General features: G+C 43.3%; 1 protein-coding gene across 2 annotated transcripts in view; it reads right to left on the bottom strand.

The window, feature by feature from the left end:
* Positions 1-26,687, bottom strand: part of LOC124556842 (cAMP-specific 3',5'-cyclic phosphodiesterase-like) — a 931,691-nt gene that overhangs the window by 252,889 nt on the left and 652,115 nt on the right. For both annotated transcript variants that reach the window (XM_047130860.1, XM_047130861.1), the window contains one exon: positions 20,662-20,774. In XM_047130860.1, coding sequence (XP_046986816.1) covers positions 20,662-20,774 — 113 coding nt within the window. The remainder of the gene's footprint in view (positions 1-20,661; positions 20,775-26,687) is intronic.

Here is a 26,687-nt window from a genome sequence, read left to right as displayed (position 1 = left end):
AACAGCACTGTTCACTCCGTTACGAGAAACAGTGGCAATTCTACTAAGTGCTAGGAACTAAATGATTGTGAAAATCTTGTTGAACATTGAGTTTCAACGTCGTTCTAGATGTAGAGGAAAGTTCTCTAAGGGGTTTCTGACGTCAGTCAAGGTCAAAAATTTGGGCCATATCGACAATTTAGACCATATAAAAAAAACGCGTTAAACGCATTTTTTTTTAAAACTGAGGCGTCAAAGAATACATCCTACTACATTCACATGACGTAAGGAACAAGAAGTAGAGCTTTGAGGTGAAGAAATTCTCTGTGAAGTTTCTTTATTAACAACTCCATAACACAATGGAAAATAGTTGTGCCATCATAGTCGCTATTTGGAGGTCCCTGTGTAAACGTGCGTAATGGCAGGGTCTCATTTTCTTTAGCAGTCACATAGGGCAGTAGACAGCGAAGTCACCAGCGCAGCAGCTCTATCTCAGTTTTCATACGCAAGCATGGAACGAAGTGCCCCTACATCTGCTAAATAAAGGATTCCAGTATTACCTCCAAGACTATGGGAAACGTTGGAAAATGAGTGTGGTGGAAGATAATTAAGCGAATGATGTCTTCCAATACAAAATTTCTCCACGATATTTCACCTAAATGTTGTCAATGAACAGTTATTACCTCCTTCATATTGTTTATCATTTTATTTATACTTAATTCCTAGCTGCGGGGCACCGCCAATGGCGGCTTAGTGGCGAATGTGAATTGAACCTAGAAGCACACAAGAAAAGGAAATTACTTTGATGAAGTACAGAGAAACTGAATAGTGAACAACATTCTTCAAAGATTACGAAAAAAGATGAAATTTATTCGAATATGCCATTAACTTCAAGGATTAAATACTAATTATGGTGGAGAGGGGTGGGATAGGGAAGTGGCTTGCGCTGCACTGTTTATCATCCAAGGGTTCGTCAAAAGTGGTTTATTTTATTTGCTGTTTTCTTTTACTCAGTTATTTAGATTCTAAACCAGACCGAAAGAAAGTTGAACTGATAGCAGAGGGGTGTAACTGAGACAGAGAGAAGAGTAAGTACATGTTAAGGGAGGGGGAGGGATCTACTTACTATTGCTTGGACCTCTGGCACGCAGACATACAAATATACTCATCGGGAATCCAGAATGCACGTGCCACTGTATTATACCAAATTGCTACACCACAGATCGTGTGATTCATAATTCTACACTACGCAACGTAGCCTTCCGTTAGACTACTGTCCTTTTAGTTTGAAGTAATTTTTTTCTCATTTGTTCTGGATTTTTAAGCACTTGCTCGTTGAAATATATCTCAGCTCGGGAATCAGATGGATTGTGTTTCATTCTTCTTTCCCCTTACGAGGCTGAGAATGTTGGGAGAAGTGTGCTTGCTAGGGTTTCACGAAGTTCTTCCTGATCTTCGCCGAAGTTCATCTCCTAGCTGCTTCCGGAAGGGCGTTTCAGTTGTGTGTTTTCTGTACGTACGGCGTGTTGTCATAATGTACGGCTTCTTCAGGAATAACCTAAAACTGGATGCATCGTGTACGGAGATGTAAACCCCTTCTACTGCACGTGAATCTGTTACTTTAATCTCTGCGCCAGTAAGCTCGATCAAATCCATTGCTGTTGTAGTTGTCACGTAATTGTTTTATCTGATCAAGATGGACGTGAACACTGAGACTCGCCAACATACTGAATCAAAGGATGCAAGATCCACAACAGGCGGACGCATGGCAACGCTGTAAACTAATTACGCGTGAGTCCAGCAACTCGGGTGGAAAATGAAAATTTCGAAATGTCTCACTAGCCAACGTAAAGAAACAAACAACGTGGACACAAACCTCTGAAATAAGAATGGTGAAGGAAAGAAAGGGAAACTGGCACCTACGCATAACAATTCTCAATAATGGTGCATACATTGTTCATATAAGGAGGAAAAACATACGCTACACTGTCAGTGTTAATTTGCAACCAAAAGCAAATCTGAAAACCACATTTGCATCTGCTATTATTCATTTCTCGGTATTATCGCCTTTTTCAAAACATATCTAGACAGAATACGTGTTGCAGCAGCTGTTATGCCATGTTAGGGTTATCTGGTATGCTGAGGTCGCACCACAAGCCCACGAGTTCGTCTTTACTGAACACAGAGAAGCAACGGAAAATATCTCTTCAGGGAGCGCTAATTTCGCACGCATTGAGTCTTTCAGTTGGTCCGTGAGGCGTGTCCGGATGGCTAACCGGATAGAGTGCTCCTCATGAGAGGCAGGTGTCCGGGTATGATCGCAGACTGACACACTGGTTTAGCTTGTCAAGTATTGTTCATCTGAGAAGGACGTACGCAGCCTCAGTTTGCGGAATTGCCTTTATGTGTTGGTCATACCAGAAGAACAAGATTCGCTGTGAAAGTCACTTGCGAGGAACGATCACTGGAGCACTTGAATGAAACAAAATTCCTTACAAGGGAACCTCCCCATCGCACCCCTCTCAGATTTAGTTATAAGTTGGCACAGTGGATAGGTCTTGAAAAACTGAACACAGATCAATTGAGAAAACAGGAAGAAGTTGTGTCGAACTGTGAAAAAATAAGCAAAATATACAAACTGAGTAGTTCATGGCAAGATATGCAACATCAAGGAGACTGTGAACGCGGGAGCGCTGTGGTCTCGTGGTAACGTGAGCAGCTGCGGAACGAAAGGTCCTTGGTTCAAATCTTCCATCGAGTAAAAAGTTTAATTTTTTATTTTCAGTTTATGTGACAAACTCTTATGTTTTCATCACTTTTTTAGGAGTGATTATCACATCCACAAGAAAACCTAAATTGGGCAAGGTAGAAGAATCTTTTTACCCATTCGCCAAGTGTACAAGTTAGGTGGATCGACAACATATTCCTGTCATGTGACGCACATGCCGTCACCAGTGTCGTATAGAATATATCAGATCTGTTTTCCTGTGGAGGAATCGGTTGACCTATGACCTTGCGATCAAATGTTTTCGGTTCCCATTGGAGAGGCACGTACTTTCGTCTACTAATCGCACGGTTTTGCGATGCGGTCGCAAAACACAGACACTAAACTTATTACAGTGAATCAAAGATAGGAGAGAGCTTTTCTCATTCTGTTTAGTTGCAATCCCCGTCTAGCAACACTCGCGTTTCATACAGTATCCTTCTGGCGCATTTTTGCGCGTTGGCTGAGTAGGTATTCGGCTAAGTCATCGTGGACTGTGAAGTAACACTAACAAGGGAACCTCCCCATCGCACCCCCCTCAGATTTAGTTGTAAGTTGGCACAGTGGATAGGCCTTGAAAAACTGAACACAGATCAATTGAGAAGACAGGAAGAAGTTGTGTAGAACTGTAAAAAAATAAGCAAAATATACAAACTGAGTAGTCTGTGGGCCACATAGGCAACATCACGAACATAGAGCTCAAGAGCGCTGTGGTCCCGTGGTAGCGTGAGCAGCTTTTTCGAAAGTCTGTCAGCTCGATGGAAGATTTGAACCAAGGCTACCTGGGACGCACAATAGCGAGCGGCACACGTGTTGCCAGGCGGGCAGCCAGACAGAGGTTTTTTAGTTGTTTCTTGCACCGTTTATTGTTGTAGTTTAGCAATTTAGCTTTTCTGAGCCTTTGTACGCTACATTTATACGTATGGCAGAGTGAATATGGAGTAAGCATTGATTGTACGATCTAGTTGTTTACAGAGAATAATTAGTATATAAGAAAACAAAAGACCATTTGAACCAACAAAAATGGTTCAGATGGCTCTGAGCACTATGGAACTTAACATCTTATGTCATCAGTCCCTTAGAACTACTTAAACGTAACTAACCTAAGGACATCACACATATCAATGCCCGAGACAGGATTCGAACCTGTGACCGTAGCAGTCCCGCGGTTCCGGTCTGTAGCGCCTAGAACCGCACGGCAACCGCGGACGGCTTTGAACCAACATATTACTTTCCCCCACATACGTCTCGTGTAATGAACAAGAGGAGAAAATTCGAGAAATTAGAGCCAATACAGAGACTTACCGACAATCATTCTTCCCACGCGCTATTCGCGAGTGGAACAGAGTTGGAGAGCTAGGTTACTGATACAGAAAGCACTCTCCGCCGCATACTATTAGGTGACTTGCGGAGTATGACGTAGATTAAGTACATACTTCGCAATGTGTACAGCCAAGAGTTTGCCACACAAATAAATAAATCCCGGCATAGTAGTGTAAGCTGGCCGGGCTGGGTGGCACCCGACGTTGACAGGAGCCGCGGTCAGGGGGGGCGAGATAAGTGGCGGCGTTTCGTCGGCGGAGCTGAGTGACGTGTGCGTCAGAAGCGCACGTATCGACGAGCTGCCAAGCGCGGGAACCTGCCGCCGGCACCCTGTGGCTCGTGAAAAAAAAAAAGAAAAAGAAAAAAAAGAGGACACGCTCTCCACCACCCGGACCCTGTCGCCGAGAAGCCACTGCGCTTGTCATCCGCACCACAAGATGCATACATTTCAATTAGAACTCGACCAAACTTTTGCGATTTTTATGCCTGTCCGACATCGTGTTCACGCCGTCAACACGAAATGACAGCGACGGCGGTTAAATGTACTTGGAGAAGCGATACGCAGCGGCCTTATAAAGCTAACCATACTGTCATTGTGTAACACGGGCATCATTTGTTGAATGACGGAATCAAATGAGAAAGCGAATTTCTGATCAGCGTCTGGACCATTTTAAGAATGGTGTAACTTACAGAATGAGATTTTCACTCTGCAGCGGAGTGTGCGCTGATATGAAACTTCCTGACAGATTAGAACTGTGTGCCTAGGTCCCGAGTTGGAGTCTCGGTCCGGCACACAGTTTTAATCTGTCAGGAAGTTTCTTAGTGTAACTTATTTGCAAACTAGTAGCACGCTGCAGATGAAAAATGGGTCCGCTATATTTTTTATAATTGAAATAAATGGTTGTACCTGTTATTTCTTGATGATGATTAGCTTCGGGCACCTATGTCCATTTTAAAACCATCCACAAAGAAAATTACAGTTGGCATGACGACGCATAAATATTTGCAAAAAAATGGCTCAAATGTCTCTGAGCACTATGGGACTTAACTTCTGAGGTCATCAGTCCCCTAGAATTTAGACCTACATAAACCTAACTAACTTAAGGACATCACACACATCCATGCCCAAGGCAGGATTCAAACCTGCGACCGTAGCGGTCGCGCGGTTCCGGACTTGTAGCGCCTAGAACCACTCGGTCACTCCGGGCGGCACATATTTGCAATACAGTTATATTACACTAGTATACATGTAAGGTATGATCTGGTCATTTAGTTTTATGAGGTGCCTTACTAGTCTTACTTTTTAGTCCTTGCGCGTAACAAGAAGTTTAATCTGGAAGACGAAAGGATTTGTTATTTTGTTAATGTTCCGTACTTCAAAAAATTTTAAAAATGCATTTTCTCGTTCAAGTGGCTTTCGTCAATCCGCGGTGCTTCTCGTTTCAATATTGGATGTGCTGTCATATTAGTTGCGTTATGGATTTCATTCTTAACAAAAAGAGATCTAATTTTTGCTCTTTAGAGGACAGTACGTAAAACTAAGTAAATGGCTTCTCTATGGGCGATTTACAGTATGCTGGTTGTTTGTTTCTACTTTTGAGTTTTTGTGCTTAGTGCCGCACGTTGTGTTTTAATTTTTGATTATCAAACATAATTTTCGCTCATTATATCTAAAGCTGTGTTACTGTGTTTTACATGGAAGTAAGACAATTTTCTTTTACATTAGAGGACTGAATATCAGCTAATGTATTACTCTTGAGATGATCTGCTTAGGGGGCAGTCTTCTTGTAAATTGGCAGGTTAATTTATTTTTGGAGCGGGGGGCTGCCGCACCTTTTGGTTTTGAGTTGTACTAAAGACATGTAACTTTTTTAGGGACTGTCCATAACTCATAACAGTATAACTGCTGAGCGTAGCTAATGAAACTGCTGCTTCTTCTGCAAGTGACGTCGTGTCATGGCATAACGCATAGCACTCTGGTGTAATTCGACCAACTGGAGACCAATGAGTGATCTCAGAAAAAAATATTTATATTGCACTGTTTTTAGATATATATCAAGTTAACGAAAGAAAAAAAGAATATATATAGTTTAGTCAGAAAATATTTAACCTTGACGAGCGCTGTTCTCAACGGCTCAAATGACTCTGAGCACTATCTGAGGTCATCAGTCCCATAGAACTTAGAACTACTTAAACCTAACTAACCTAAGGACATCACACACCTCCATGCCCGAGGCAGGATTCGAACCTGCGACCGTAGCGGTCGCGTGGTTCCAGACTGAAGCGCCTAGAACCGCTCTGCCACTGCTCTCAACGGGTTTTACCTAGTAACCTCTGGTGTCTCTACACACCAGTTCTCCACTGTCTATCGTATTTGGTCTACTTACTGTTGTTGCCGGCCGCGGTGGCCATGCGGTTCTGGCGCTGCAGTCCGGAACCGCGGGACTGCTACGGTCGCAGGTTCGAATCCTGCCTCGGGCATGGGTGTGTGTGATGTCCTTAGGTTGGTTAGGTGTAAGTAGTTCTAAGTTCTAGGGGACTTATGACCTAAGATGTTGAGTCCCATAGTGCTCAGAGCCATTTGAACCATTTTGAACTTACTGTTGTTGAGTCGGTAATAGTGCCGCTTTGATCGTCACCGGTGGACAATTCTTGTACATTGGATTTCGTGACAATACAATCACATGATGCGGTATGTAACTAGTGAGGCAACTCATAAAACCAAATGACAACGACATACCTTATATGTAACGTCATTGTATTGCAAATATGTATGCCTCTTTTGTGTAGAACTGTCATGTCAAATGTAATTTCCTTTGTCGGATGGGTTGAAAGCCGGCCGGGGTGGCCGAGTGGTTCTAGGCGCTACAGTCTGGAACCGCGCGACCGCTACGGTCGCAGGTTAGAATCCAGCCTCGGGCATGGATGTGTGTAATGTCCTTAGGTTAGTTAGGTTTAAGTAGTTCAAAGTTCTAAGGGACTGATGACCTCAACAGTTAAGACCCATAGTCCTCAGAGCCGTTTGAACCATGGGTTGAAAATGGACATAGATGTCCGAAACTAGTCACAATCAAGAAATAGAAAAGATAATTCTTATGACGGAGCTACAACAATTTATTTCAGAGTAGCTTATATTGTGCTTCGATTTTTTACCGCGGAAGCGAAATGAGTCTGCCACTTTATGCTGGAATTGAAACAGCAATCGAAGCAGTGATTACAAGCCAGTGGCTCCGCGCGAAACAGGGCGAACTCGATTTCATCTGGCGGAAGGTCAACGCCAGTGTTTTCTCGGGTGCAAAAGTAGCAAACGGTAAAATGTAATTTCTGGTTGGTTGGTTGGTTTGGGGAAGGAGACCAGACAGCGTGGTCATCGGTCTCATCGGATTAGGGAAGGATGGGGAAGGATGTCGGCCGTGCCCTTTCAGAGGAACCATCCCGGCATTTGCCTGGAGTGATTTAGGGAAATCACTGTAATTTCTGGAACAACTGAATCAAAAAATGTGAAAATGGAAAAAAATCAGGTCACTGGACCTGACCGTAAAGAAGCTTTGGTCCTGGAGAAAATGAGCGATTGGAAGTGCGAACTGCTGTAACGTCAACTCTCTTAACCAAATTTTGTACTTTCTGACTTTCATTAAATCCTCTCACAAAAAGAAATTAGTTATGGACAACGTTGACTGAAGAGATTCTTAGGCGCTGGCGGGTATTTTGCAGACGTTTAGGCGTGAAATCTAGTCCGTAAAATAAAAAAACACGTTGGACGAAATGTATTATCCTACAAGGGGAATACCCGCAAAATACGACCTTTTTGAACCAAAATATTCAGTATATCTTCGCGGGCTGAAGTTTTCATTCTGCCATTATATACAAATGAAATCATATGATTCAAACCAGTCTCTTCCTTGAAATGAGTTCAACGTCTCAATCATAAGAGCCGTCCTAAAGACTACAAAAAGTTATTTTCTACTTATAAAAGGAAAACTTCCTTTCCCGTTGCCTCAATATTTTATGCGTTACGGCTTTAGTGCGAGTAAGGCTATTTCGAGCTTCACATGTCCGTACATCTGAAGTCTGTAGGAGTTCTTTACCCCCCTTCAGTTAAGACACAAATGAGAATTACTTCGTTTATTTTACCGCTGAAAATTGAAGCGCAGACTTCCTTTCCTCTCTAATTTTACATTCGTGATCTCCTCGGGAGGTATAAGTAGGGGGAAGCAATATATTCGATACCTCATCTAGAAACGCACCCTCTCGAAACCTGGCGAGCAAGCTACACCGCGATGCAGAGCGCCTCTCTTGCAGAGTCTGCCACTTGAGTTTGTTAAACATCTCCGTAACGCTATCACGGTTACCAAATAACCCTGTGACGAAACGCGCCGCTCTTCTTTGGATCTTCTCTATCTCCTCTGTCAACCAGACCTGGTACGGATCCCACACTGATGAGCAATACTCAAGTATAGGTCGAACGAGTGTTTTGTAAGCCACCTCCTTTGTTGATGGACTACATTTTCTAAGGACTCTCCCAATGAATCTCAATCTGGTACCCGCCTTACCAGCAATTAATTTTATATGATCGTTCCACTTCAAATCGTTCCGCACGCATACTCCCAGATATTTTACAGAAGTAACTGCTACCAGTGTTTGTTCCGCTATCATATAATCACACAATAAAGGATCCTTAAGCAGCAGCATTATCACTTGCCCCAACAGCTACGGCACTGCTCGCTCCTGGTAAATACGCAGAGGACGATGTCACACTTCGCCAATGAAAAGGTGCTTGTTGTCGTGGCACGTTAACTGGGCAGCGTTTTTTCAAGAGATAACGCAATGTAGCTTGCAGGTAGCGCGATCTGGTCGGAACAATCGTCCGTAACCGGGGCAAAATCTTACAGAATCAGTCGTAATCCTGCGAGCTCCCCAAAATTATTTTTGAGAAGTGCTTCTTAGAAATTTGTGGACAAAACCATCTCTTCACACTGCATCAGTTTGCTCGGTAACACGAATACAGAATTTCACAAAACAGGGCAGGAAAAGGAATAGGGTGTCTAACCACAACCTGAGGCTAACTAGACCTACGAGGGGTGTTCAATAAATAATGCAACACTTTTTTTCTGAAAGTAGTTTGGTTTCATTCAGGATTCCAGTGCATGATAGCATTACCCAGTCTTTTGACTACAAAACCCTATTTTTCAACATAATCTCCGTTCAGTGCGACAGCCTTACCCCACCTTACTGAGAGGACCTATATGCCCGCCCGGTACCACTCTACTAGTCGACGTCAAAGCCAAGTCTTGCCGGAAGTGTGCCAACGTTACCAACATACACGTCCAGTTGTGCTGCGGTGTGTTTGTTTGTGATACGTCGATCAGCATGAATGAGAGTATGCGCACGTTCCAATCTTACACGAGTCACAGCTGAGTGCGGCCGGTGGGTACACAGGAGATGGGAAATATTAACGGGACCTTATTACGACAATGACAGACGCCTCACCGAACAACTCGTCTAGCTCTTGTTCACTGCCACGTCTCCGTAGACATTGTGCAGGCGCCTACGAATATCTGCGATACTCTGGTTTTAAGCTAAAGGAAACTCAATGATGGCTCTCTACTAGGAACGCACCTCTATTGGCTCTGAGCACTATGGGACTTAACTACTGTGGTCATCAGTCCCCTAGAACTTAGAACTACTTAAACCTAACTAACCTAAGGACATCACACACATCCATGCCCGAGGCAGGATTCGAACCTGCGACCGTAGCAGTCGCGCGGTTCCGGACTGCGCGCCTAGAACCGCTAGACCACCGCGGCCGGCCGCACCTCTATTACAGACGCCATTTTGAACGCAACGTATAGCGCCGCCACCTGTCGGAACTTCATGGAACTATAGGGGCTGAAGCGGGAATATTCCACGATGCTCCACAACAAATTCCGCATTTTTTCAAGCAAAATTGGCCGAGAAAAAAATATATTACATTACTTTTCGAACACCCCTCGTACAAATAGTGCTACTTTCCTGTAGCATAATGTAATTTAACCCTGTAACTGTTCCGTTAAGGACGATTCTCAGAAAAGGTACGGATGTATCGAAGAGAACAATGCTGCGTCCGACGGACAATCTCCACCAACAGCTTGACGTACGTTCTCATCTCCATAACACACTGACAAAAGATGCTCGATCTAATACAGAAGAAGAGTGCAGTGTTGAAGAATTTAGAACTTACGCTGACATATCTGTTCTGGCTGCTGGCAACATTATGGTGACGACTATTTGTTTCTTCATTGCGACTGGAATTTGATATTTTAGAGTCGACTCCCATAGCGTAACTGCAATGTCGTGAGACTCTCCCACAGGGTTGGGTAGCACAAAAGGTATGCAATGAAACCAACGCTATGTTTTCCGTATGTGGCTAAAGAGGTATTTGAATATCACAGACTTTATGACATTTCACGTAACAAATTACTGTTTAACGTCTCGTCGACGACGAGATCGTTGCTGATGAGGCACTATCTCGGACGGGGAAGAAGATCAGCTATGTCCTTTTCATAAAGACCATTCTTACCGCTGCGCCCCTTCGCGCGGTGTGTCAGGTGCAAGACACCAGGCGAAAAAGTGCAGCCTTTCTCAGTACGGAATGAAAAAGAAGTCGTCGACATCATTTATCTCTCAGTATTTGAGACATGCTACACAATAATCCCAGTAACTTAGACTTGGCTGTAAAGCACACGACTATTACAGAACGGAACAAAGTTCGATAGACATTTGCAATCAACGTTTCATCACCGTCCTACCACGTAAGGACTCGACGTTGCCTTAACTGAGCAGCTATTGTCTTTGACGTTATTAATGTTTGTGAAAGGTCGTCTCCAACTGAAAAACGTCTCAAATCTTATTAACACATTAGAAACTGTGCAGATTGCTAAAGCGTGGCAGAGGGTTGTTTCCACTCTCACCTACTGTCCCTCTACCCAATTTGGACTGTGTAAATAATTACTACTTACACAAGTCACTTCGGTACATTCTATATTTAAGGTAATCTCGTATCATACGTCAGCAGGATGAGCGGGATCACATCATATCCTCCCATCACTGACCGAAAGCCGGTTCCTGAAATTTTTCAGGAAATTTTTAAAATGAATACTCGCATCTCCCTTCGATACTTCACCAGTTCAGACTAGTCGGGATTTCCGCAACATATTCCTTCCGTACAGGAAGCCTATATTCACATTAACATTGTTTCCATCTCCTAGTATTTTTACAGTATATTACCAGATACCGAGTTCCGGAACACGCTGAATCTTTTCGAGCACAGTTGACTGATTCATTCTCTCTCTCTCTCTCTCTCTCTCTCTCTCTCTCTCCTCTCCAAGGATTGAAACCGATCTATACGCCTTCCGCAACTTTTACCTATTCAACAGCCGAAATCCGCATCCAGCACCAGACCTGCGATTTCTTCTCTACAGCTACCCCCACAACACAGCGGTAATCCATATCGTAGGTCTGTAGCAACGATGCACTAAAAGAGTCCCATCAAATTTGTATTTAAAAAATTGCAGAAAGGTAACTTATCATCTTAAGTACTGTAACTTGCAGAAGGATGACGAAAAAGAGTTTAAACAGAACAATGTGAATTGCATACTTTTTTTTCCTTTTAACGTACATTATTTGATTTTTCGTTGACTTTGTCAGTTAGGCTGTATAAAACAATAATTTACATTTTTGTGAATTTGGTAACAACATGTAATAATGCTCTTTAGCTTACAATGCTACGCTCCTAAACTACTGGTTACTAACGAGCTTCAATTGTGCGTAATTTTATTCAGAAGACTTTTTTAAGCAAACGATAACGTTTAATTTTATTATGGTTGAACACTTTTGTCTTTCCGAAGTTTACTTGTCAACTTGTGGACCGGAACGATATTAGACACTATTTAGCCGATCGTAAAAGTCTGTATTATTCCCAAGTCACATACAAATATGAAAACATCACGAGTAGAGAGAATCAAAACTTTCTCACGCATCGCCGTGCTCCTAAGCGCAGGGAACTCGTCTGCCCTAATATGTATGTCCGCGCTCTTATAGCCGAAGGGCAAGTTGCGGAATTTGGGTAGGGTGATTAATGAGACCTTACACGACATTTCATGAAACGCAGGGGTCGTATCCCCCCATTCGAACATCACGTGAGAGATCGCCGACCGGCTTCGACACCTAATTACTAGACTGAGATGGAACCATTTTTCTTTATTATCCAGTCATCTCTACTCTGCCCTGTTTTATCCTGTGTACGCCTATACCTCCAGCCACTTTACAAAAGGAACTCGCAGAGAGGCAAAGAATACCACGAGAAGGCAACAAACGCAGGTCCCATATGCTAGTGATAGTGACAATAACTACGAGAGCGCGAACTGCATCCCGCTGAAAACGGCACAGCGCGCATAAAAGCAGAATGGGAATGGTGCAGGCTGCACGATGACTGCCTCCTCCGCCCCCGCAGGCGGAACGCCGTCGTGTGCGTCCGCGCATGCGCAAAGACCTCGGGCGCGCACTTCAATTCGCACGCCGTGCTCATCTCCGCTCTAATATCAAGTGCTCGCTATGCGCCCCAGACAAACAGCCCACGCATATACAAGAGCCAAAGGACGCCCTGACAAGCGAGAAGGAAACGAGAGAGAGAGAGAGAGAGAGAGAGAGAGAGAGAGAGGATGTAACTGGTGGAGAATGTGCCGGTGGAACGGTGGAAATGGAAGGGGTAGAGGGGAAGGGCCGCCGTGCAGCAAATGTGTGCTAAACTGTACGGTAAGTCTACGTTTATCTGTATAAAGACGATCATCAGATTTCGTAGCTAAACAAATGAACACAACTCATCGGCAGTTTCGTTGGTTAGTCTCCAATGACATACATGTGTTATGGTTTTAACACACATAACATAGTTTAGTCTCTCCATCGTTTCGACGATGGTATCTCCGAGGCGCAAAGCCGCAATCTAGTTCACAATGTGAAAGATAGGCTGCACATTATTGGTGTTGATCATTCACGCAACATACGAGGGAATTTCAAAAAGTAAGCTGCGTATTATTTTGGCAGGGCAATTAACTTTTACTGAATTCAGCTTTGTCCTTCAAAGTGACGCTGTTACATAACAGTAAACCGTCGGAATGTTCCTTCAGTCATCCAATTCATCGACGACAGAAATCGCCTCCTTCATCAACGAGCCATTCGAGGACCGATGTGTGAACGTCTGCATCGTTGCAAAAATCAGCGATCGCTGCGAATCAGTTCCTAGATTGCCTAGATATTGTCTGCTGTCGATGTCGATGGCCTTCCTCCCAGATCAGCATCCCCTAAGCCTGTGCGCCCTTGGCCAAAATCTTGGCACCACAGCAATACACTTGGACGCGACATTGCATTTGATCCATTTCCGTGAGAATTTCACGGCGAACCTGTGAGCAAATTAGACGTTTGGCACACAAGAATCTTATCCCGTGTTCAAGTTCGGATTACGTTTCCATCCCACACTGTGACGTACCCGTTATCTGCATCGCAGCAAACCTGTCTCTGCAGGAAACCGGGAACATGTACTTTCTTCTGGCAATGCGCCACTCTTGTTGCACCGTACTGTTAGCGTGGAACTTATTTTCTGGAGTCCCCTCGTACATGATCGATTTCGGAATACACATTCCATTCTGAGAGGTATTTGGGAAACAATCGCATCTTTTGAAGATACAATGAAATACGCTCATGCATGGACACGTGAGAACCACTGGTGTCCAGCCAGACTGATTTTACCTGCTTGCTAAAGCAGAATGGCACGATACTGGTGGTTGTCGTCCGCGTAACGACCTGTTTCACTGAATCACAAACCATTTGACTGGTTTCCCAGACACATCCGATGATGCAACGTGTATTCCGACATCTATTATATATGTAGTACGCATAACGAACATCAATAAGGTGCATGCAGCACATTTATTTCCTTGATCACTTAATTTCACCCACACTTTGGTTCTAGGCGCTACGGACCATGTGCGTCCGCTGCGTGGTACCTGATACTTCTTAACAGTCGACATTAATTTCGTTGAGAGCTTCACTGTTGCAGTACTCTTAAGTATCCCGCACTTGGCGAGTGCTAAGGCAGAGATGTCGCCACATCTGACGAACTAAAGAACGGTTTGTTTCAGGTCTCGTCGACTCGAGGTCGTTAGAGACGGATCAGTAGCCCGGATGTAACGAGGATACAGGAAGTATACGGCCGCGTTCCTGAGACAGTGATCAGTCCAGTGTTCACATCAGACAATGTAGGGGAAATCACAGAAAGCCTATGTTTGGACTGCCGATCGGTGATTTAAATTCTGTTAGTCCAGCATACAAGACCACTACCGTAACTACTGCGTGGCCTCCATCGGTGCGTCAAAGTGAGTTTCTTCGGGATAGTGAACGATGTTTCTGTGCTATTTATGCTACGTCGCACTACAAGATGATGACAATGACGACGGCGACGGCGACGACGACGATGATGGACGACGACGACGACGACGACGACGACGACGACGGCGACGGCGACGATGTAAATCTTGTAGTGGTTTACATTTAGATAATTTTACTGCGAATCCTATTTCAGATAGTACAAGTGAATGTGAGCCTGAGAAAACAGCGTTACCAGAGCGTTCGTGCATATATAAGAAAATCATTTGTTTTAGTAGTTCCGCGGCACCGATATGTAGTACCGATTCATGTCAACACGACACAGTGATAACTCTTAATGGAACAAAGACCATCATCGCAGGGAGATATCAAATACATTATGAAAACTCACACCTTGCACGGTTGCACAAATGGCTCTGAGCACTATGGGACTCAACTGCTTAGGTCATTAGTCCCCTAGAACTTAGAACTAGTTAAACCTAACTAACCTAACGACATCACACACATCCATGCCCGAGGCAGGATTTGAACCTGCGACCGTAGCGGTCTCGCGGTTCCGGACTGCAGCGCCCAGAACCGCACGGCCACTTCGGCCGGCTGCACGGTTCCATTCCAGGTAACAAATAAGCCTGCTCCCATTAAAAGTGTTTTAAAACATCCTGTAAGCTAATTTATTAACTTTATAAATTTTTCGTTGTCTTGAGTGGATAGTTGGGAGTTGCCGTCAACAACGGTCTTAATCACGGTAAGTATTAGAGTAGAATGCTACCGTTGAAGTATAAATTTACATAGTGTGTGTTATATCTCGCGTGATGCTGTTCTTAGTTCCCTGAAAACTCGTCACTATGTCATACTGATATTTAATGTTGGCGTTGCGGAAGTGTCAAAAACTATTTTATGAATGTTGTACTTACAGGGTGACAATTATTGAACTATGTGAAATAAAATCGTCATAACTTCTGAACGGTTTGTGTTAGGACGTCCAAACTGCACGGCTGGCCGTGGGGCATGATGGGAATTAGTATACGTATGCTGGTTTGGTTTAGCGACGAAGCCCACTTTCATTTTGATGGATTCGCCAACAAGCAAGATTGGCGGATTTCGGGGACTGAGAATCCGCATTTCCCAATCGAGAAGTCTCTTCACCCTCAACGGGTAGCTGCGAGGTGTGCAATGCCCAGTCACGGAATAATCGGTGCGATATTAGTTTGATGGTACGGTGACTAACGAGCTGTACTTGAAGGTTTTGGATGATGATTTCATCCCCATCACCCAAAGTGACCCTGATTCCCACAAGATGTGGTCTGTGCAAGACGGAGCTCGACCCCATCGAAGCAGGGGAGTGTTTGATGTCCTGCAGGAGCACTTTGGGGACCGTATTCTGGCCTGGGGTACCCACAGGCCACTGACATGGGCCTCGATTGGGCGCCATATTCTCCGGATATGAAGAAATGCGACTCCTTTTTGTGGGGCTGTGTTAAAGACAAGGTGTACAGCAATAATCCCAAAACCTTTGCTGAGCTGAAAACAGACATTCAGGAGGTCATCGACAGCATTGACGTTCCGACACTTCAGCGGGTCTTGCAGAATTTCGCTTTTCGTCTGCGCCACATCGTCGCAAATGATGGCAGACATATCGAACATGTCGTAACCTAAATCCAAATATCTGTAGTGACGTTTAAATGATCAGTAAAGCTTATGCAGGCCGTAGTTTGTAACTAATTTACCTTCTTTTCATATAGTTCAATAATTGTCACCCTGTATCTGTAGTGAATCAGATTCCAAAACAGCGCACTTTCCGCCAACTGCTACGAGCATCTGCTAATACTGTGTTCACAGGTTAGCACCAATTTTTGTCTTTTTCCCAACTACAATCCACACCATATGACTCATTATTAATTCTTTCTGCCATATAGTCTGTAAGTTACTCAGCAGAATTAGAAAACGATTTACCCGTTTTTCCAACGTCCTTCGCTCGCTGAATTTAAGTCATTCATATTATCTACTTTCTGGTGAACTGGCTTTTAATAACAGCGAAAAAAGATGTATTTAATGTTTTCGCATAAATCACGTAACATTCTCGTTTCCAGCTGCTAGAAATAATTATTTTTATTAATACAATTTCTTCCGCTGAAGTACCGAACATTCTATAGTCGGCAGTTTCGCTAAAGCCCTGCAGGGCTTATGGGGAACGCAAAGTTTCCGGGGAACATACATCGGAGCCCTACTTGTACACAAAATCTAGGATGGACAGCTTTATCATGCGTAAATGTTTAAATAGGAACATCATGTGCAACATTCGTCTCCACAAACGAAACAGGTTGTATTTGATTGTGCCAGAGTGTTTTTGGAAACGCAATGGAGATTGGAAATGTGGAAAGGCTCTGACGATTTCTTTCGTTGTCTTCGTGATTCACCAGAGACATTTTATCCTCACTGCATCCAGAGATTATTGCTTACATCCTTCCTTCAAGCGATGGCGTAATTAATATGATCTTGTATTTACGACTATAAGTGAAGCTGCAAAATGCGTATAGATAGTTCACTGAAACCACTGTTCAAATTTCATGCTGTTGTTGTTCGCCGGCCGCGGTGGTTTCGCGGTTCTAGGCGCGCAGTCCGGAACCGTGCGACTGCTACGGTCGCAGGTTCGAATCCTGCTTCGGGCATGGATGTGTGTGATGTCCTTAGGTTAGTTAGGTTTAAGTAGTTCTATGTTCTAGGGGACTGATGACCACAGCAGTTGAGTCCCATAGTGCTCAGAGCCATTTGAACCATTTTTTTTTGTTGTTCACTAAAATAATGAAACGGAAATGAACGAAAAGGGCCGACTTGCCCTTCTACTTAATTTTTTAGGTATCTAACGGTAATCCGTCTTGTACCAATCACAAGGCTCACGACAATAGTTCAGCGAGCTCTTAAAGCCGCCTCAGTATTAAGTCAACTGAAAAGTACCAGTAGCTGCGGATGAACTGCATCATTCCTTGCAGTTATGTTTCTGTTATCATATAAACTGAAAATAAAAATGAAATCTCTTTACAGGTAACAAAAATCTTGTTGAACGGGGATACTGAACACAGATCTTTGCCCGTAGAGAAGCCGACTGCTTTGCGTCGGGCCGTGTGGCGACAATATGATACAGAGCAACATGTACAATGCAAAGATTATAGTTCAAGTCCAGGCCCATCACACAATTTTAATGTCATTTTAACGTACAAATTGCAAATGAGAAAGTTTCAGCCCGTTTCGCGTGCATGTAAACTCATAGACACGTGACTGTTTTGACTCCGTGCGATTTTTTAGTACTATTGCAAGTAGTATTTACAACAGTTTGTGATCGAATTATAAACTAACAGTATAACTACAAATCTTTTTTTGCTGATCTCTGCATATTTCCAAATAGGTTAAAAAGCTGAGCGTCAGCAGCACGTGGTCTTGTGATCACAGTATCTGACTTGCGATCACATGGCCCTGGGCTCGACGCTCGGCAATGGATGTGTGTGTTATCAGCATCATCGATGCGCAAGTCGCCGAAGTGGTGCCAAATAATGGAGCCTTACACCATTCGGCCGATCCACCGAGAAGGGGACTCCCGGCCAAATATTATATACGTACATTTTTTACAGAGCTGAGCAACAAGCACAGCGATGGAAACAATCAACGCATTGCATCGGCTGGCACGTGACGGGAGAGAACTAGCGACAGTGTAACGGGGAACTTCCAGTTCATTGTCGTTCTTCGCAGTCTCGTGAACACTGACACACTGACGTTCGACGAGCACAGGGTTTACGTACGTGTAGTGAACCTGTTACAGACGGCTCGATACCGCTTTTCGTGAACTTACGCCGCTTGAAGTCAAATAGACAGGATGTTCGAATTAATAATAGTTCTCCAAACCTAAAAAGACGAGTGAGATTGTTCTGAAATTTGTCGGCACGTACGTTCATATTTATAAGGCTGTGCTAAATGTGGTATGTACTCTCTATAGCGCAGATTTCAACTACACGTAGTCGGGTGCAAGAAAGACGTGTCACACTAACATGTTCTCGGTCCTAATACCATCATGCAGACGTAGGCCTCAATGTAGGTGTTATTTTTCCTGTACTGAACAATACACGCTTGAAAACCTTTTACACATACGCATGACTCGAAGTCACTGTAGGTAATAGGAATAGATAACATTGTTGATGTTGAGACAAAAACTGTTAATGTTGCACTCGACAATATAGTTAATCCAAACTATGCCTGTTCACATATCCAGGGCCAATCGGTTTTTCCAAGGGTTTATTATTATTAGAAACGGAGGGAGGTGGGGTGTAATGTCGACCACTATTTAAGGCCAAGGACGGAAGAATACATTGTAATGGACAGGGAGCAGATCCAATCACTACTGCGAAGAAATGCTAATATTTCCGATTGCACGTGTTTCTCCTGTTTGGTATTTTACAGATATTATTAAGTCTCAAAACCTGTCTTTCTTTCACAAGACAATCGCCATAATAGTATATTTCTTTTGAAAGTGTGTAATTCAGTTCCGATTTTGTCTCCAAACCTTTATGGTATTGGACTAAAACCTGTGGCACACTGAGTGAATACGATCAGGACTGTAAGTGAACAATATCATTCAGTATCCAACAGCGTGCCCTGGCTGGCATATCTATGTACATACTCCCTGGAGGCAACGTAATTTGTGATAGGCAGGCGTATGCAGAGGCTGTACAACCAGCTTTCGGAGCTGTGTTTGCCATCGGTAAAGATGATATTCTGCAGTTCTTGACACTGAAGTCCCAAAGCTCGAATTACGCATGTCATAAATAAACAGCTACAAATATAGCGGTTGTATGAAGAGAACAAATGTTTAAGTTAATTGCAGAGTAATGGTAGGAAAATACAACTGGTGTGATTTTCGTTAGCAACATTTTAAGTTCCCGTATAATTTTTGCATGCTTAAGATGAAACTAGTGAATTATGCAGATCGATTCAAGAAAGAACATTTACACATAGAAAGTAACTTCCAGCCAACTTCCCTGTGAAAACATTGTGATGCTCGCAGCTTTTAAGCAGACAGGTTCATTAAAGGAAATCATCGATTACTGCAAGCGAGAAGTAGCATCAGATGAATCAATTTCCAAGCTCGTTTTCAGGTGACGTCTGCGTAAAAATATTTAATAGAGGAGTTCCCATACCACATGTGTCTGTACTTCAAATTAAGATTGCACGAAGGTTGACGTATATACAGCAGAAATCATACGGAAAAAAAGAAACAAGCAACCTGAAATTTCGAGATTTTATGGTTCCCAGACATCATTTCGAAGAAGAGTAGGCCGTTAGTAATTGCTCTGAATGGTGTTGGTGCAGCTATGATGGCACTGATCTGAAGTGTTAGCCGTTACTCATGTCCGACCTCAAACTTTGCTGCATGCTCATTGCATCGTACTACTCAACGTAAGTACAGCTTCTCGTTTAATTTCACCTGAGAGCATCCCTTGTCACTAAGATCCGCATTTGTGACGGATGGGTAATATAACAAACTCCTCGACGGGTGCTGCGACGAACGCTCTTTCTTGGTTGTTATACCATACCATCGTACAGAAAAGCATCGACAAAAGTAGTTGCAGGGGGAAAACGACCGTTCCAATGTATACGCTGGACGTATTCGTTTGTATGGGTAATGTGAAAGGTGTCATATGTAGATCAAAATTTGTCATCGGCGGCACATCAGTCTTTAGACGCAAAGAGAAGCAAGCTACGAACAGAAAAAAAAGGTTCATGTCGAAGCGGTCATTTAATTTCCTACACATTCATTATATTGCAGTTTCCTTCCTAAAGCGCTATCTGACTCCGAATATTTCACTGCTTCAAATGTTGTCCAGACTACTCACAGCCTTTACATTAAAGTTTTAGAAAGAATTTCACCTGTCACTGATTATTATGAGATGGGTTAAGACCTGATACTAACCGAAAGATTAGATACTGGCATTTAAAATCGCGAAGTTTACTGTTAGTTTGAAACATCAGCGCTACAGTTTTAACGTGGTCGGTAATGACAAGGTTTATTTTCCGACTTTTAGCAAAGAAAGGTGATAAGTAGATAGAGTGACTACATAATTCACGACTGATCTGCTGTGTAAATATGGGTATATGAAGAAAAAGAAAGAGATGAAGTAGGTACTTACCTTCAGTGAAGCCATGTCAGATACGGAGCGATGAGTCTGAATAGTTTCAAGTTGATCCAAGCACCAGTCCAGTTCTTCCATTGTCTCGATAGCCAGTTTCATGTAAGCGTCATCTGTGGACATGGAAACACGCTATTAGAACAACAGTAACCCGTTCCGACGATGCTATATGCAGCTGTTTGATTAATGAAAAACACATACACAATGTAGGATTATACTATGTGTTACAACTGCTAGTTATAGAATGACACTACTTTGTTTACGTTCACTGACAGGCAGAAATAACGGCGAGCTCTGCAGGTCGTAACAGGTTGCACTTTCGCCTTGTGACGTATACAGCTCCCCTCTCAAGGTGCGTGTAAGTGGCTTCTGCTTCCAAATTCAGGTTAAAACCGGCAGAAAGCAGGCTTATAGCATGAAAAAATTGGGAGCAGCCGGCTATGTGGCTCGCTGTAGCTCTTACTTGTCGGTCAAATGTTCTGGCTGTGTTTTATAGTAATGTCAAAGCGAGCCTGCTCTCAATAGCGACGATGAGACTGTGGACATGCAGCAGTGGACCTACTCTTTTCCTTTAGTGTCTACTTGCGCCGTGAGGCACCTGCAAGGAACAGCATTATCCAGTTTCTACGCTATTGGGTCTACTGACGGTGAGGAACAAATCTTCTGATTATGAAAATTTTGGAAGACCCAACGTTGGTTTCTAGAATTATTTTCCCAATTCAAATTTTGTTAAAAAAGAGGAGACTGGCGCTGCAGTCATGGACTGTGCGGCTGGTCCCGGCGGAGGTTCGAGTCCTCCCTCGGGCATGGGGGTGTGTGTGTGTGTGTGTGTGTGTGTGTGTGTGTGTGTGTGTGTGTGTGTGTGTGTCTGTCTGTCTTTAGGATAATTTAGGTTAAGTAGTGTGTAAGCTTAGGGACTGATGACCTTGGCAGTTAAGTCCCATAAGATTTCACACACATTTGAACATTTTTTGAGGAGATTGGGATTTCTTTATTGTTTAATATTACTAAGAAATTACGCAAGAAATATGGAAGAAGCGCCCGTGGCAGTGGCTACGGAACTCTTCCGAAAATCATCAGGAACATTTCGCAAATACAAGAAAAATTACCATGTAGACAGACAGATTATGGGTTGATACTTCCTTGCAGAAGAGCTTCTGTAAAGTTTGGAAGGTAGGAGACGAGGTACTGGCAGAAGTGAAGCTGTGAGTACCGGGCGTGAGTCGTGCTTCGGTAGCTCAGTTGGTAGAGCACTTGCCCGCGAAAGGCAAAGGTCCCGAGTTCGAGTCTCGGTCGGGCACACAGTTTTAATCTGCCAGGAAGTTTCATATCAGCGCACACTCCGCTGCAGAGTGAAAATCTCATTCTGGAGATTATGGGTTCTACATACGCGCAAGAGGAAAAAACAGCTTTCCTCCACGTGTGTTTGAGAGCTGCGTGGCATGGAGTACACAGCGTTGTGGATGTAGAAGAAATCAATGATCAATCATTTCCTCTACACCAACCGGTCAGTAAGACTATACTGCATACGTGACATTTTTATCGTTGGACGAGTTGTTCCAGAGGTCCCCAAAGATTTTCAGTCGGGTGCAAATCCGGGGACTTCGTGGAACACTCAAGATGTGTGACTTGAACGTTCCCCAGTCGTGAAGCCGCTGTTTTCGCTCAGCTTATTGTCATCTAGAAAGTCAGGACCGGAAATATCAAGATCACCACAAGCTGCCTGGTATACGCCAAAATTTGGGTGTCCAGTAGCTCGATAAGGCCATTCTGATTCATGGTACCAGCCACCTCAGCTAAAAGACCGATTTCAATGCAATTACAGTATTCATACGACATTGCATCACCTTCTCCAGCTTGCGCCTCTTGCGTGCAGTACGCAACCCTGCCACATGTCTACCTGACGTCGATAGTAAGTTCCACGGCACGCAACGTCCACGAAGACATAAATGTGATCCGTTTGAATATATAGCGCTTTTCTAGTTTTCCACGGTCCACTGAGTCTCTCTTTTCGTTCATTTTGGACATTGTCGTAGAGGGGTGGAGGAGGGGAGGGAGAAAGAGAGAGAGAGAGAGAGAGAGAGAGAGAGAGAAAACTCTGCTCCAAGTATTCATGTGATGTAATTTCTCCCGGAGTCTTCACTAGGACGGGTCGTGGAGAGCGGGCGGTGGGGGGTTGGGGAAGTTGAGGGGGATAGTGCTGAGAACACTGATGACGTCCTGCATCAATATTCCTAATTCGTAGGGAAGGAGTTAATAGTTTTTGAGCTGTGACACGCACCTGGGGTTCCTGATCCACCATGCTCATCTCTCGGGCTTCATTTAGATAAGAGCTTCTGATGTACTACTTTTACACGCCCCCCTTCCCCCGCTATCAGTTCCACGTAAAACGATTTTTCGAAATAGGTTCCGATTGTTCATGTAAACTGTCCAATAGCGACTGTACAAATGCGGTTTTCGCTGCCGAATTCCTGTTTCCACAATCGATTTTCGCCCCAGGTACACGATTTATTGCGTTTAAGTTGCGGTAGGGTTGTCAGGTTACTGCTTGCTTTTAGAATGTTGGTTATTATGGACGAGAGCGTTTTTCTGTAGAGTGCAGGGAAAGAGAAAACATTAGAGCAGAAAGTTATTCATTTCCTTTACATAATTTAGGATAATCACATTTTTCTTTATTATACGAAAGAGATACATAGGTGCTGATATGGTTTCCAAACTGATAAAATCGAAATGCGTCGCAACAATCCTATGTCTCCCGTAGCTAGCTAATTTGTTAATCGTTATACACACCCTCTTTTTTAGTACCAAGCCGCTGGTACTCTATAAATAGCTAGTGACAATACGTACGCTAGTTCTGTCCCAGGATTAGGAATGTGTCTTACGTAATTCGGAAGTTTTCTGGCCATTACAAGTAACCAAAACGTTAGAATGCAATAAGGTTCCACCGATGATCACTTCGCGCTGTGTTTTTTCACAACTCGAGTGATCTAGAAGGGTGTAACAAAACTACGAATTGGTGTGGTAAGGAATTTAAACGTGTCGTCTTGAAAAGTCTCTTCCCCTTCCATGTCTTTACGAATTCACTAACATCCATAAGGAAATATTATTCTTCCTTTGTTAAACTGCAAATATATGGATATGGATATTCTTATCATATGGACGAGCCGGGAACACATGATTTAAAGACGTCATTCGTGTAAAACAACTGACGCCAGGGAAACTGATATTTCATTGCGCTGGCATAATCGACTGAGATTCAATATAGCGGATATCGATATTCAAATTCGATTATCGTAGAATTAGACGGATGGGTATGCCTGTGGAAGCAGACCAAATGTTAAGTACGCGTGAGACAGATTCGTAGAATCTACCATTTACGAGGGGAAACTGAAACATTGTAGGCCTGGCGTAGAGATGGAGTCGATGGATGAACTATTTTTTTCTATTATGTTGTACATGTTGCACTATAACGCAAGCAAAGCGTTAATTTGGCCGGCGATATAGTTTTGTTTATACGGCTTTTTAAAATGATCGTGTTACATGTGATTCGTTCAAAAAGAATAAAGCGGAATACAGCGCCATCACAAATAATTTGGTGTGGACACTTTACCGGCATCAGAAATGCATCTAAAAGTTAGTCAGGGGTCATGGGCCTGCCCCTCCATTTTCAACATTTAAGAAATGTGCAGCTGAACTGAAACGTGATCCTACCACTCTTGATATTAGCGCCTATTAAGGATGCTCCTAGCCCGAAACCGCAGTTAACATCACGAAAGTGCAGTATCTCGTATGAGATGATTGGCAATTAGTGGTTTGTGAAATACCTGGCGCCGTAAGCATACCGGTAGAAAGGATATGGCACATTTTACAAGAAGAATTAATTGTAACGACTAGGTGCCACATTTGTTCAATACTAGTAAAATGTTTCCCCTACATGTTTTGGTCAATTTAATGAGACTCTAGCTATTGTTGTACACCATTTCGCTACTATGGATGAAAAACAGATCCAACTTTTCACGCCAGAAACGAAACAGCAGTCAACACCGTTGGAACAAGCAGGTGTTCTTGCGTTAAAAACGGCGAAGCCGGGTACATTTGTTTAGCGAATGTTTGATTACGCATACAAAAAATTTTTTTTCTGATTGCATCCAAAGGGTAAAGCAACATCTGTAGAGGATTACGAAAGTCAACTGTTGTAATTGGATGAAAAACAATTGAGTTACCCACGAAGCTATTTTGGCAGCGGGTATAACTTATGGATGTGATATAGGAATTCCTGGCAATTCACAAGATTTGGTGTCCACGTAACTTCACACCAAACGAAATCTGTGTCCTTAATAAGTTTTGAGTCCAATAAAGAGATTATGGAGATTACGCACAATTTCCAGAATCGCACTTGACGAATGGACTATTCCCACTGAAAACACGTGGAACGTATTGACTTCAAGGGGATCTAAGTCTTAAAATAAGTATATTTATGATCTATACACAACGTCTTTAAACGCCAGACAGAAAGCTTGTCCCCTAAAATTGACTCTCCACTCAAGCACACGTCTCCATGCGTTGCAATCCGTTGGACCCTCGTATCACGGTAGATACAGACCTCTCAAGTCTGTATTAGCTTCGACACACCCCCTCATACTGTTTTTTCGATAAACTTACGATCGTATTCAGTTCGATTGAAAGGGTTAATGTTAAGATACATAGAGCAGTAACATAAATGTTTTATCTTGTGTCTTAGGCCACAAGTTGGTTATTTTTCAGGGATGTGTTTGTGTGTTTTGACATCAGAAATGTAGTTAGAAACTATATCTAACTAAACGTGCTGTAGTAGGTGAAGTATTTACTGTTTCAAAAGATGGAAGTGTAGTAAGTTTGTGTTTAGCTTCGCATCGACAACCAGGCTATCTGACACGGAGCACAAACTCGTATTCGACAAGGTACTGTCCCGTATTCAGCTTTCGCCTTAATGGATTTAGGGAAAACATGGGAAACCTAAATCTGAATGGTTGGACGGGGGTTTTTATCAGCTCGTCGTCTCTTGTAGTCATCTGATTACTGGAGTCCAAGTTAGATATCGAGAAAGAAAACAGGGCAGACCGCCACCTCTCAGTAGAGAAAGAAATATAATGGGTTAAAAAAACGTGCATCTTGACACTAATTTTGTATAAAATTCAGTGTCACAAGCGTTGTACCGTGTACATTATTCTAAGCACTGAAATGCACGAACGTTTGCGGACAACAGCTGAGAAAGAGAGTAACTCTAAATTTGCATTCTGACACATTCGTGACTGCCAATGTTTTCACGAATAAACAGACAGGGCGGTTACGGTTTCTTAAAACAAACTCGATAATTATGCACTTATCCCGCGAGGTTATTCAATATCTTTGAATACCAAATTAAATAAGGAAACAACACGTACGTAAATTTATCATCATCACGCCCAGCGCCCGCCAAACGCAATGCGAGGTATTAAACATACTTTGGACATACGGCTAAGAACTCTATTCTTGTGTGATAAAAGCTTGCCCCTCTATTTATCGTCTACGCATCTAAGAGAGCCGAATTAACTTGCCCGACTGTAATCGAAACTTACAGAGGTAAATGGCATGTCGATAATAATAAAGTGGTTTAGAACTTCAGTTAAGTGTTTTGAATCCCATCTAACATCCTAAGCCAACAACGAGCATGATCTGCAAAGGTATTAAATGAGAACGAGACAGCGACCACTGTGAAGTCAGTACTAAGCCACTCACCTGTAATTGCTGCGCAAAATACAGGAAAAGTCTACCCCAAGACAAGTAGCAGCGGTGTGTAGCGTATTGTTCGCTGAGGACTTGAGGGGACAACTGCGCGGACACGCAGAAAGCTTGCTGCTCTGGTAGGCAGCTTCACTTCCCAGAGAGCTAAAGGCGGCTCGGCTTACCCGCTGCGTCATGCGCCGCCCCCAGTTCTGTTCCAAGGATTTAACCTCGCTTCTGATTTGCACCCATTGTCTGAAGTGTCTGCAGTGATCGCAATATAA

Source organism: Schistocerca americana, chromosome X (assembly GCF_021461395.2).
Source record: "Schistocerca americana isolate TAMUIC-IGC-003095 chromosome X, iqSchAmer2.1, whole genome shotgun sequence".
Taxonomy (NCBI): domain Eukaryota; kingdom Metazoa; phylum Arthropoda; class Insecta; order Orthoptera; family Acrididae; genus Schistocerca; species Schistocerca americana.
This window is presented reverse-complemented; position numbering and strand designations above follow the sequence as displayed.